Source organism: Stegodyphus dumicola, chromosome 3 (genome assembly GCF_044657685.1).
Source record: "Stegodyphus dumicola isolate Sdum_Otavi_A_Nest chromosome 3, ASM4465768v1".
Taxonomy (NCBI): Eukaryota; Metazoa; Arthropoda; class Arachnida; order Araneae; family Eresidae; genus Stegodyphus; species Stegodyphus dumicola.
Window position 1 is genome coordinate 128,761,047 of NC_140770.1, and position 13,372 is coordinate 128,774,418.

The following is a 13,372-nucleotide window of genomic DNA, read 5'->3' on the forward strand; positions in this document are numbered from 1 at the left end:
AAACATGGATTGACAGCAATTTAACTTTTAAGAAATGTTGGCAGCATGATGCGGTTTTGGGCGCACAGATAAATGTCAGTTCCAAAAATAGACTGATTGTTGTCCATACTGGCTCTTCCGCAGGATTTATTCCAGGTGCCCAACTTATATATAAAGCATCAGCTCAAAGCGGGGATTACCACAGACAGCCGCAGACAAACTGGCGAGAGCTGTTCTAACCGTAGACAGACAGTAGCTTTTTATGTTTTTTTTTATGCTTTTCATTGTAAATTAAAAGCAATTATATTTTATCACTAAATTAACCTCATAGCTGCCAACATTAAAATCTTAAAAACCAGAAGAAAGTGAAAGCTTTTCATATTGTGCAGGAGCATCATTTCAAAGGTACTCCAAACGGACTTTAATTCAGTTATAGTGCAGGATTCATGTTATTCAACTAATTGTAATACAATTCTGATCCAAATATATTGTTATTTAATTAGGTATTCTAAATTTTATGGTCTTTGGCTAATTTCATTTTAAAATTTTCTTACACTTTTATAATGAGAAAATCTTATGTATTGTAGGAAAGCTTTTATTTATTAAAGTACTTTTAAATATAATAAAAATAAAATTAATAATTAATGCATGTAGTATTTGTACGGATAAACTTAATAATGTACCATATATTAAAGTACAATGAAATTAAATGCAAATATTAACTAATTAAACATCACTTGAACTGACACATAAAATTCTACAAATGTCTACAATAAATTAAGACAACTCATCAAATGAAATTTAATAATAAAAAATATTCTGAAATTCACTAAAAGTGGAAAAATAGTGTTCCTCTAATTTTTGTTAATTTAATTTACTGCTGAGAAGCATTTTCCTTAAAAAAGGCTAAAAATTAAAAACTGGGAAATTTGGTGTTCTACCAGGAAACCGGGAGATGTAGTAAAAAACTGGGAGAGTTGGCAGCTATGTAACATTCACATGGACATATACATTTTGACTTTTCCATAGTTTTTAACAACAATTACTCTTCCTTTTTGCTGCATCTATAAAATATTTTCAACGTGAGATATGATAAAAAATGTAAGCGATATTTAAGAAAATATCTGACCAAAAGCTTATTTTTATTGAATGAAATTATTTCATTTTCCGGCTATTTTTCAAATAAATGAAATGATAAAAAAAAGAACCTCATATAATAATAACTAAATATCTTTATTGAAATTCAGGGAATCAAATTCTGAGAAAGAATTAAAACAAACTTCTATCATGAAGTCTGATGTTACTTTCTTCTAGCACATATCGTACCACACTTAACACACACACACACACATATAATACACCAAATATGCAAGAATAAGAATTAAATGTGTCTCTTATTTTTTTAGGAGAAAAAATGCTATTTATTACCTCTACAGTTGCTATAGGAAGAGCTTCTTGGTGTGTGATAAGGTCTTGTTCGACATTGATTGCTGACAATAGAAGAATAAAACCTTTAAAATCTAGTAAATTCATAAACACACAAAGTTTGATAATGAATGATAATTACCTTCAATCTGATTGTTTTTTATATCTTCTGGAGTATCACTGACTAGAGCAGCTAACTTACTCAGGCTTAATAATGTCTATATTTGAAAGTAAAGTAAATTGTTAGAAAATGAAACTGAAAGGAAAATTACACAAAAAGTACATACTTTTCTGTATCTTATATCATTCAGAACAGTGGATTGCAATCTAAACCATTGTTTGATAATACATGCAATCAGACTTACCTTCTTTCTGTTGAGAAACTCTGTTTCTTTCAGAGCAAGTTCTTTAAGGGTTGAATAAGCTGCATCATACTCCTCTTCCTGCATATGATATATCCATTTCAACTTTTCATAATTTTGAAGAAAATTGCCTAAAACATTTTTCTGGCCAAGCTCTTTATCAAATATTTTTCCTCTTTGACCTTTTATTTATAAAATGACATTTAGAATTATCCTGCATGAGTATGACTAATTTTAAAAAATAACATTTTTCAAAATTTCATAGCTGTATATATATATATAATTTATCAAGCAAAGCAGTAATAACAATTTGTGAAAAACCAATTTTGGTCTAGAAAACATCTTGCGCAATATGCTGCAAAATAAGTAAAATATAAAAATTGTAGAAAGCTCACCTAAAAGTTACCAAGAGCTGCTGCTCCAAAAGGTTTAAAACGTTTTCAAAAATTAATACACATGAAAAGCAAATCATTAGACATGTAAAACATAAATAAAATTAAAAAACTGAAAAAGTTAAAAAGTAAGCGAAAAATGGTAAATTAGCCAAATTCGACTTCCAAACAGGCTTTTCAAGGGAAATTTCATTTATTTGAACGTCGAATCAAGCTAACCCCATTACGCGTTTCGCCGAAACAGACAATTGAAACTTTTTCGCTAAAAAATTTTTTTGACAAAGTGTCTTGGAAATTTTAATAGTCTCAATTCTCTGTTCCAATTTCCCGACGCGTCCGCTCAGAATGACACATTAAGGTGTTAAAATATGTTAATCAAAATCAAAACTTCCTATATATTTAAAATTAAACAAATTTAAATTTTAACAAACATGTATATACATAAAAAAGCAAATTAATTAATACTGAACTAAATAATGCCATTACTTACAAACTCACCAATATACAAGAAAAAGTTATTGCAAAAAAAGCTAAAAGCATTTCATAAGAAACTGCAAATTTCACAACCATCTAACTACAATAGATTAGCAAATCTATATGATCTTCCAAAATTTCATAAATCACCCCTCAAATTTAGATTTATTGCTAATGGTACAAATAATCATAAAAAGAATATAGATTACATATTTGCAATTAAACTTTAAAACTCGTTAACAAACAACACAATTATAGTTGGATTATTTATAATAATGCTCTAGTTCTCAGCAGATTTAAAAGTTTAAAAATCAAGAACATTAACTGCTATGACTTTGAAAACCTTTATACTTCTCTACCATTAGAAGAAATTTTTACTAGTTTAATGCAACTCCCACAACTTTTTCCTGACATACTTGACATCCTTTGTATTGAAAGATGGAATACTTATCTGAATTGTGCATTATTTAATAACTACATTAAATTCAATAATAAGATCTTTCAGCAAGTGAGAAAAATTCCTATGGGAGCAAACAGTTCTACACAAATTTGTAACCTATTTCTTTTTACTTTTGAATATAAATTCCAACTAAGTTTAACTAAAAATGAATTAAAGCTATTTGCACATACATTTAGATACATAGATGATGATATAACTTTCGATAATAATTCTGCTTTTGAGCAGTTCAAAATTTATCCAAATAGTTTAACACTTAATAAAATGAATACGAATCAAGATACTATTGAATACCTAGACCTGCTAATTATTAAACACAGCAAAATTAAATTATATGATAAAAGAAGGAATTTCCATTTTCATACTATTAAGCTAATTAATTGGAACTCTAATATCTATAGAAAACACGTTTCATAGCCAAATAATCAGAATAAAAAATATATGTACTGAAATAGAAGATTTACAGGAAGAAATAATAAAGCTAATTAATGTTCAAGTTGATAACCAAGTACCACCAAAATTTATTAATTTATATATTAAAAAGGCAGGCATTAACTTTATAATTTTTTGGCTCTTTTTGGTATGATAGCATTACCTTAAACCTTAGCTGGAAGGTAATGGAGGATATATAAGAGTAAAGGAATTATCTTGTAAATTTTTATTGTAAATAAATTTGTAAATATGTATATTTAATCAATACTGGATTCTTTCCTTTTACTAATAAAGGGCCAACTTTTTTTAAAAGTCTCAATTATAGCCCAAATTGAGTGAAGATTTTAATCTTCTTCTTCTAGTTTTCCATACTTTAGCCAGTATTTAGTTAAGTTTTGATATACTAGTTGAAATCAAGTTCATTAAACTTTCAATATTTTCTTTCATTAAATATAACTTTTAATTAACTTTTTTAAGGAATGTTTGGGAGATTTCTGGGAATTTTTTAGAGGTTTTTTAAGGAATTCATTTCAAAAAATTTTTACTTAAAATTTTTAAGACATTTTAAATTTTAAATTTTACTTTAAAACTTATTAAAAAAATTTTTTAAACATTTCAGTTTTACTTAATTACTTTTTAATTATTTGCAATTTCCACAAAATTTTTTTTTTCACTTAATATTTGCATTATTTGCAATATTTACACAATTTATGTTATTATTTGCAATATTTCTATTTGCAATATAATATATTATTATTTGCAATGTTATTATTTGCAATATTTACACAATTTTGCAATACAAACAGTTTACATTTATTAATTCACAATAACCACTTAACTCTACTTTACTTCAATTAGTACTCTTTTTATGATATTTGCAAAGCAAACTTACATCTCTTGATTGGCTCAGCTACTTAACTCCCTACTAAATAGTTGATCAGTAAAAATTAAAACTTGAATTACATACTTTTAGGATATTTAATTTTTTCTAGATTTATATTTTAATATTAAAGTTTGCAAAAAATTTTTAATATAACAAAGATAGCAGCTTGGCACTCAACTTTACTTACATAAGCGCCATCTATATAATTTGAAGAACACACTTACATCACTTTGAAAATACTTTTGCAGACCCCAACGCTAATATAGTAGGTAAATTAGAATTAAAACTTACTATTTACTTGCTTTAAGTATTTTTTAAATATTTTTTATGTAATATTTAAGTATTTTCTAGATATGAAATTATATTTTTAAGTATATATTTGGTTTTTTTTAAATTATGAATTAGTTCTTTTTGTTTCTTATTTTTTTATATAAATTATGTCTAGTTCCTTTTTATTGATATGCATATTCGTGTCGGGAAGGTTTCTGTAGAGAAAGGTTTCTAAAATGCATTGGTTTCTAAATTAATTTTTCTGGAAAATTAATTTAAAAATTTTTTTTTATTTTTTTAAAAAAGTTTAATTTAATACTTGACTTTACATTGCTTATCTCTCAAAAAACTTCATTGGTATTTCTTTTTGGACATTCTTCACTCTTTACTTTTGGTTTTCACTTTTACCCTTGCCTGCATGAATGACAAAACACGAATTGAATGATTGGAGAATTAGGTTTGGAGGCAACTTCCCCTTGATAAGTCTGTCTCCTGCCTGCTCAACAGTCATTCGCTTATGCATTTAAAAAAAAAAAAAAAAAAAAAAAAGATTAATTTTAATTTGCTAAATTGGTGAATTTATTTTCATTATTTGCACTTAATTTGCTTATGCTATCTGAATTTAAATGATATTGTAGATTAGTTCTAAAATTAAATATTTTATATGTTTGCACATTTTTTAATTATTTTAACTTTAAATTTGCTTTTTTACGTATATACATGTTTGTTTAAATTTAAATTTCATTCCTTGCAGCAATGGCACAAAGAATTAATTAATTAAATTTGTATTTAAATTAAATTTATTAAATTCAATTTATTCTTATGAAACAATTATATATATATATATATATATATATAAAAACACCCACTCCACCTACCCCCTCAAAGTTATCATTGTTCTCCCATTGCCACTTATTAAAAATTTATTTTAAAAAGAATATAAGAAATCTAGATATTTATTTAATCTGTAAGTATGTACATAAGCATGCATATTTAATAAATTTATCTACAATTCATACAGCGATATAAATGATAATATTAAATAGCTGGAAAACTGGAAATAATATTTTATTATTGGAATGATATTTATTATTTATTTTATTGTTTAGAAAGAGATATTTTATTACACAAAAATTTTAAACACTAAACATTTATTTAATTATTACATGCATGTTTGTTACATGCAATACAAAGTTATTTAAAAAACAAAATTTTTAAATTGGTTACAATTGCACACAATATATATAAAATACACTTTGGCAGCAATATTATAAAGCTTTTGTAACCTTATTTACTAACCCCACAGCCATATCTATCTTTAACTGCTTACTTACTCTTTTCCCCTTACAATTTTGTTTTTCTAACAGCATAGCTATAAAGTTTTGAGGCTTAGCTTTTGAGAATCAATGTTTTAAAGTAATGAAGTAACATGCTTCGTACACATAAACAGATATTAAAATGCTAGCATGCTACAAATCATAAACATGGCACATGATTCTAGGTGACAGTATTTCTTAAGTTGATACTGAACATAAAAAATATAATTTTAAAAAAATTTTAAAATAAGCATACATAAATTACTAAAATAATTTCAACTCAGGAAGCACCACCACATTATTACAGCAATATTAATTTTAATAAATTAATTTTTAAAGGGCAACCACCACAGCAGTTAGTTCATCAAACATAAATACACTATAAAAAAAGACACTTTTTTGAAACTCACCTTTATCAAGATACCACTTAAAAACAAATTCAGAAAATTTCTGAAAAGAAATAATATTCTCCTCAAAATAGTGTTAATAAAAATGAATTTCAATACTAACACATTCTTAATTTTTATAATAAAATAATACTTTTCCAGGCAAACATTTTCAAAATTATGTTTTATTTCCATACCTGTTCAGAAAATTGTATTATATATCTTTGAAGCCTATCCTTGTTTCCAATTTCTTCACAAATGCGAATTAACAGACCAAAATCTAAGTATTTTTCAGCCAAAGCAGCAGCTCTTTCATACTGCCCAACAGCCACTATAAAAACAAAGCAAAACAAACTACTGGAAACATCATAAGCAGAAAAATTCCAAAAAATAAGAGCTTGAACCATTTCTGAAACGAGTAAAATACATCTACTAAAACACAGTTAAAAAACATTTAAAAGTGATCTTACATAAGGGCTCTATGAAATCATTTCGCTCTTTTTCGTATTCTTTCCTTAATGTTGTTTGTTTATCAGGCTTTAATGAATCAAGTTGACTTTTGTAGCTGGCTAGATAAAAGTCAAGAATTTCCATATACTGCTGAAAAAGTACTCCTTGGATTTGTATGCTGTCCGTAATTTTCATAGCATGATGCACATTTATATCAAGCTGAAACAAAAATATTTAATTATTTGAATTAAGATGAATAAAAATGACACGAATAAAAATAACATGAAATTGAACACAGAATTGCATCAATCATAAAAAGATCTCTTTTCGCATCTAAGTAAACATAAATTAGGTTAGGTTGCAGGGTACATTAAGTTTCTTACATTAAGCAAGAAACACAAAAAATCAACAGTGTCATAAACAACATTCAAATTGCAGATCTTCCAGTTTGTTAGCTAGATATGTAACAACTTACCTCATGATAGCAAGCACACAATTGTTTGCACATGTGCTTCAAAAAGTGCACAATATGATACATAACAGCAAGTGCATAATATTGTTTTATGATTTTTCCTTTTAATTTTATTATTTTCCATAAAACAATATGGATCTATCTGTCTTTGAGGGGATAGCTTTACAAAGAAATTTTTGAAGGAAACAATTATTAGTTCCTCTAATATATGAGATAAACTTTGAGAACTACATACAGCCAACCTTCTCAGTAAGCATGAACTTATTTTTAGTCCAAAGGAGTTTTGTCCCTGAAGGACTATTGTTTTTGACATATTTTGAACTGTATTCCATTAGAAGACATGCAGACAGGCAAATTTGGCTCATTGTCCCATATCATCCCTGGTATCAAGCTGATTGTCCTAAAGATTTCTTGCTGTTGATTGCAATAGATGTGTTCAGACAACACTTTCCCGATTCTTCAGTAGACACCTGAAAGGCCTTACTTTTGAGAGAGGCCTCAAGATGCACCTAATTTGTTCTAAATGTCAAAATGCACCGGCACATATCCTTGAGCGCCTGGAGTTGTCTCTTGAGGACCTTTACAAGTCTCATAAGCTTGTTTTCGATTTTCTGAAGGTGAATGGACTCGTGTACCTCGTCTAGTATATTCCTAGATATGCAGATTAGTAACAACAACATTCTATCATGGGAACTTGGCACAATATGAATTAATTTCTTTAAAGGATAGGTTCATTTATTTGCAATGCAAAATTAAATAACAATTATAAATTTTATCTAAAATAAAAATTGATAACAATATTCACTCCCATTTATAGAAGAAAATTATGAAACATCTTGTCCAACCACTGTGAAATTGTGTAAATAAAGAATACAGTCATTTGAATAAGTAATCACTTTCACAGAATAAACTAGATAATTTAATGTCGTTCTGCCCAGCTGTAGTGTGTGCCCAAATTAAATTATATGTTTTTTAAAAATGGCAAATTTGCTGTTTAACATGTAGCAGCTTTTAAAATATTGAGGAAAAATTCTTTGTGATTCTTAAGAAAATTCAAATACAGTTTTGCAACAAACAGTTGGAAAAGGTTTCAAAAATCTGAACTAGATAGTTTTAAAAAATGAAAAACTATGATCTAATTCAAACTATGATGATTTTTAAACTATGATGCATACTCAATTTTTTCTGATTTCATCAACAGTAGAAACAATAGACTGGGGCTTTTAAAAATTGCCAAATAATATGAAATTCACATAATATAAGAACATTTAAACTTTACTGTGTGTCTTTTCCATAGCATTTCGCAGCCTTTTATCAGCAAAATAAAAATGAGAGAAATAGTGAGTAGCAAAGATAGTGCTAGTACACATTGGTCTAAGTTGAATAAATTTACTGAAGGAAAGTACCAGGATGATGACACAATTTACTGGAAACACAGGACTCCTATTTATCACATAAAAAGGGCAATAGACTTGCTGAAGTAATATTTTCAACATCACTTTTATGCTAAGCAAGATGACCCATGAAATATTCTTCTAATTCTGCATTATTACTAAACAATCTAATTTTTAACATAATTATAAAAGAAATATGCAAATAAAATCAGTTTTGTAAAATTTATCAAATAGTATTAAATATTTTACATTTATAACAGATGGCAGTGTCAGATTTCATCACACATGTGATCAGTTTAGTAAACGGCAGACAAATTTTATGTTAAACAACATTGGTTAAAATGAGAAGTAAAATCATAATCAGCATGAGAGCTTGAGAAGCTTGGCTGTTGCCACCACTGCTGCTTGCCTGGAAAGGGATCTGCCGATCAGAACAGACCTGAACGCCTGATGCTGGCACAACTGGCAAGTGCTGAATGTTAGTTATGCTCTGTTTACAGTTACCGTCGAAGCTTTGCAAAGAGTTAAGGAGTTGTAACCCAGTTAATACTTTAAGATTCCAATAAGTCTCTAAAGCATCAGAGGTGATATGTTGTTTTGTATTATTTTAAGTCTCACTAGATGTAAAGAATTAAATTTTACATTTTTGTGTTGTATCTTGTGAAAACAGTAAGGATTAATGAAAAGCAATAATTCGTTTTAATATGCAGAGATAACTTTTAAAGGTGAGCAATTAGTTACAAATAATTAAATTAGGTAGCTAGATACCTTAGTCATTATAGATTTATTTGGCTCCAATTAATTTTTTTAAAAAAATATTTATTAAAAAAGCACTATCAAAACCCCAGTCTAACACTTCACAGTTTAAAATACATGTAATTTATGACATTGATTCTTAAATGATATTAGGATAATTACATATTAAAATCTACAAAACGTTTATATTCTTCAGAGTTTTGTAGCAACAACACACAACAAAATATGTATGAGCTTTTTTAATTTGAAAACGTCCCAGACATTTTGAATATTTTATATTAATTTCCTTCTCTTTAAGCATCTTTTCAAACAATAAGAAATTTGTTTAAGTATGCAAACCAATGTTCCCACTAGTTTCTGCTTTATCTCCTAACTTGTCAATCTCTCGACAATGTACCTATGAGGCTTTACTTGAGCTAGTAAAGTTAAATTGCCCAAAACCCCTGACAGATGTGAAACAAATTATCACTTTGTCTAAAAGTCAGATTAAGATTTAAATATAACTCTTTATTTAAACAGAGAAAATAAATGAATGTTCTTATGCTAACAAAATCAGCTACAGTTCATGGTAATATAACTAAACAGAAACAGTCAAATTCAAATTAAAAATGTGGACTAGTAGTCAATTTAATTTTAATATAAGCTGGCTTACTAACTCAATCGACGTAACAAATTCAAATGTCGGCAATAATAACACAAGCCGAATAATTACAAATTATCATAGCTGGCAAGAACTATGCAGTGTGCAAGTGGAGGCCAGAAACAGGCTTTGCAAAAATCACACATCTCAGTTTAAATACTATCTAACATATTTGCATTCTGGCGAGGAAACAGAAAAGAGAAGTTGTAGTAAAAGCTGAAACTATAAATGAGTGGTTACATAATGTTAAAACTGCACATATCTTTGAAGAATGATTTTCCTTCTTTTTATGTATTCAGGTTCTTTCCTCAATAAGTTTCCTCTTCATTTTAGAATTTTGAATTTAATTAAAGATTTCTGTTATTGTAAAAAAAACTACATGCATTTATAATGTATAGAAGAAACTTCTAATTTTATTTCTTTACTAATATGAACAATGAGAATAAATATTAAAAGATATCATTTTATAGCAGAATTTTCAGAATTTAGTGATGCACTGAGCAACAAAATCTAGAAATGACAAAAATTTAGAATTTAGGACCCACACAGATTGCATCTGATGAGAAAACACCTAGAACCAGCACTGTGTATGGAGCATTGAGACATATAAGATGAATCTTTAAAACTGTAAGTTTTCAATTTCTTTATTATTAAAAAATTCCTTTTTATAGATGCCTGTCCATGTAATAAGATTAGAAGCCTTTTTGATATTTTCCACGCTTATGTCTAGCCAAAAGAAGAGGAAATAAAGGGAAGATAAACACAATAAGAAAAAAGCTTTCTGGATCGGAAGTTAAGCATTCAAATATTGTCTTCATAGTTCTATCAAAAATTCTCCAAAAAGTAAGAAATTCATCACAAACTTCCTATAAAGTATATCCATTATATGGTAGTTCCATGAACATATTTTTTATTTTGTCAGATTTTTTTGAAATTTTCTAGAATTGTAGGTCTATAAAAATCATGCCTTGAAATCCTTCTAAACTTTCGAAGTTACAATGTCTAATATCCAAAAGAAAAATTACTCCTACCAATTCTACAACAGCCAAAAGTATTTTGGAAAAAAAAAAAAAAAAAAAAATATTAAATGATTTTTGCTAAAACTGATGTACATTCTGAGACATGCAGGAACCATGAAGCCTCTTACTAGAAAAAACAAAAAGAAGATATTTTAAAATAATTTAAATACCTATTTTGCTTTCACTAAGAATTGTTTTGCAAATTGTTCTTTGTAGCATTTATTACGTAGTTTATTTTTCAGATTGAAAATATTGTAATAATAAGTTCTCCAAATGGAAAGTAGTATCACTTTATAATATGAAAGGGAAAATAAAAATGTTTTATTTTAATGTTGTTTATTAAATATAATTTTAATACATTACCATTATTTTAATGAAATTTGTCAATGGTATAATCTTAAAAAAAAATCGTCAAAAAATTCAAAAGTCTCTGAATTAAACATTTTTTATAGAAATTGATCTTAAAATCACCAAATTTAGAAACATTTAATAAAAGAATTCACATCGCCAAAAGCGATAAACTGTTTAAGAGAGCTTCATCAGAAAAAATGAAATAATTTCAAAATGGTTGTGTTTCATGTCTTCTCTAGAAACTCGAGTATTACACTGTTTATATTAGAAATAGAGACAAATTCAAATGGTAGCCTAAAAAATACATATTTGTCAGCGAATCACCAAATATATTCCTCCAAAATGAATATTCACAGTAAAAAAATGGCATTCTTAAAAAGAGACAGAAATTGCTGATGAGTAAAATTAGAGACCTTCTGTCAATTTTGGCCGAAATTAAGGACTTTTAAGGACCAAAAATCAATTTCTAAAAATCTAAGGACTTTTAAGAACTTGTAAGGACCATACAAACCTTGTTCATTTGAGGTGTAAAATATTTGGTTTTGCTTAACATATAAACACAAAGAATTCATGTGATTTGATTTTAGTAAAGGCTATGTCATTATGGCTTTAATGCTTTGGTCTCTGCATTTCTGAAATAGATTAGTTCTATATATTTATTAGTAGCTATGTGAAATAATCCAAAACAAACTTTCAGCCACTGGCAAGGAAAAGCCAGAAATACTTAACTGATGGCACAGGAGTGATACTATGACTGATATTATTCAGTCTGTGATTTCAACTGCGGTAACGAAACCTATGTATTGAAGTCTACAACTCATTGCAGTCTTGGATATGGATTTCTGCAATCCCAGATCTATTTGTATGCTTATGTTCCCAAAAGTGGAAGCACCATGAGACACACTCAGAATCAGTACAGATGAAAGGAACAGACAGATGGAAAGAATATGATGGTCTAAGTAATATTTTCTTGAAGAACACTTGGACTTTGGATCCCTTTTTTTCATTCCTCTAACTTGCATCTAATTAAATGTAAGACTAACCAACCACACATCATAAATGCACTCCTTAGTGAAAATGTCTTTCAACAAGGCAATATTCCACATTACACTGCTACGAAAATTTGGACTGGCATAATATTAGCATAAGTATAATCACCTTGGCACATTTGGATGACATTTTACCCATAAAAAAATAATGATGAATTATAGCTGTAAAAATTACTTATTACATGTATTTTATGTTTCAATTAGGTAATAATTATGAAAATCAACTAATATTTTTTGCTGTTCTGGCAGAAATTTTATGATATTCGCTTTAGAAACAGATTCAAAGCAATATTTCAATTTACCGATTCTGCAGAAATCCCACTAAAGTTTTTTTTTCCATTATAGGCAAATTTCACAAATACCTATTTCAAAATTAAGACAAAAGATATCAGAATTTATGTAAAAAACGCGGAATACAACAACAAAAAAAGTGAAAAAGAGAGAAAGAGGGAAAGTTTAGCAACTTCTACTAAGGCAGGTAAGCTAGTATTTAAATGATGAAAAATTAAGGGGCATTACTTATTAAATAAAGAAGTTTCATTTCCTTCAGAATTTCATAGGAATGATTAGCAAAACTTTGGTGAAATCTCCACTAACGTTCATGGTTTATTGGTAGTCAACTTTCGTGGTCAACAAAACAATATATAAGTACCCGAACAGTTATCTGCGATTGGTACAGAATGCATTCTCATAAAAAAATTAAATGGTTATTACTCGTGCAATAAATACTAACTGAAAATAATTCACTGCTTGTTGTTCTGCAGAAGGCAGGTCCTGAATTTTAATTATTATTATTTTTTTCTTCAAAATACTAGAAAATAAATACAGCAGTAATGGTTAATTTATTCCTTGTTCCTTGTTCAAA

The 13,372-nt window shown here is 27.8% G+C and overlaps 1 protein-coding gene across 1 annotated transcript in view; it reads right to left on the reverse strand.

The window, feature by feature from the left end:
• The window catches only part of Nup133 (nuclear pore complex protein Nup133), a 148,454-nt gene that overhangs the window by 37,763 nt on the left and 97,319 nt on the right, over positions 1-13,372 (reverse strand). Inside the window, exons 23-28 of the mRNA XM_035356050.2 lie at positions 6,847-7,045; positions 6,574-6,707; positions 6,401-6,440; positions 1,770-1,948; positions 1,547-1,622; positions 1,408-1,469 (exon numbers count right to left, since the gene is read on the reverse strand). Of these exons, the coding sequence (XP_035211941.2) occupies positions 1,408-1,469; positions 1,547-1,622; positions 1,770-1,948; positions 6,401-6,440; positions 6,574-6,707; positions 6,847-7,045 (690 nt within the window). The remainder of the gene's footprint in view (positions 1-1,407; positions 1,470-1,546; positions 1,623-1,769; positions 1,949-6,400; positions 6,441-6,573; positions 6,708-6,846; positions 7,046-13,372) is intronic.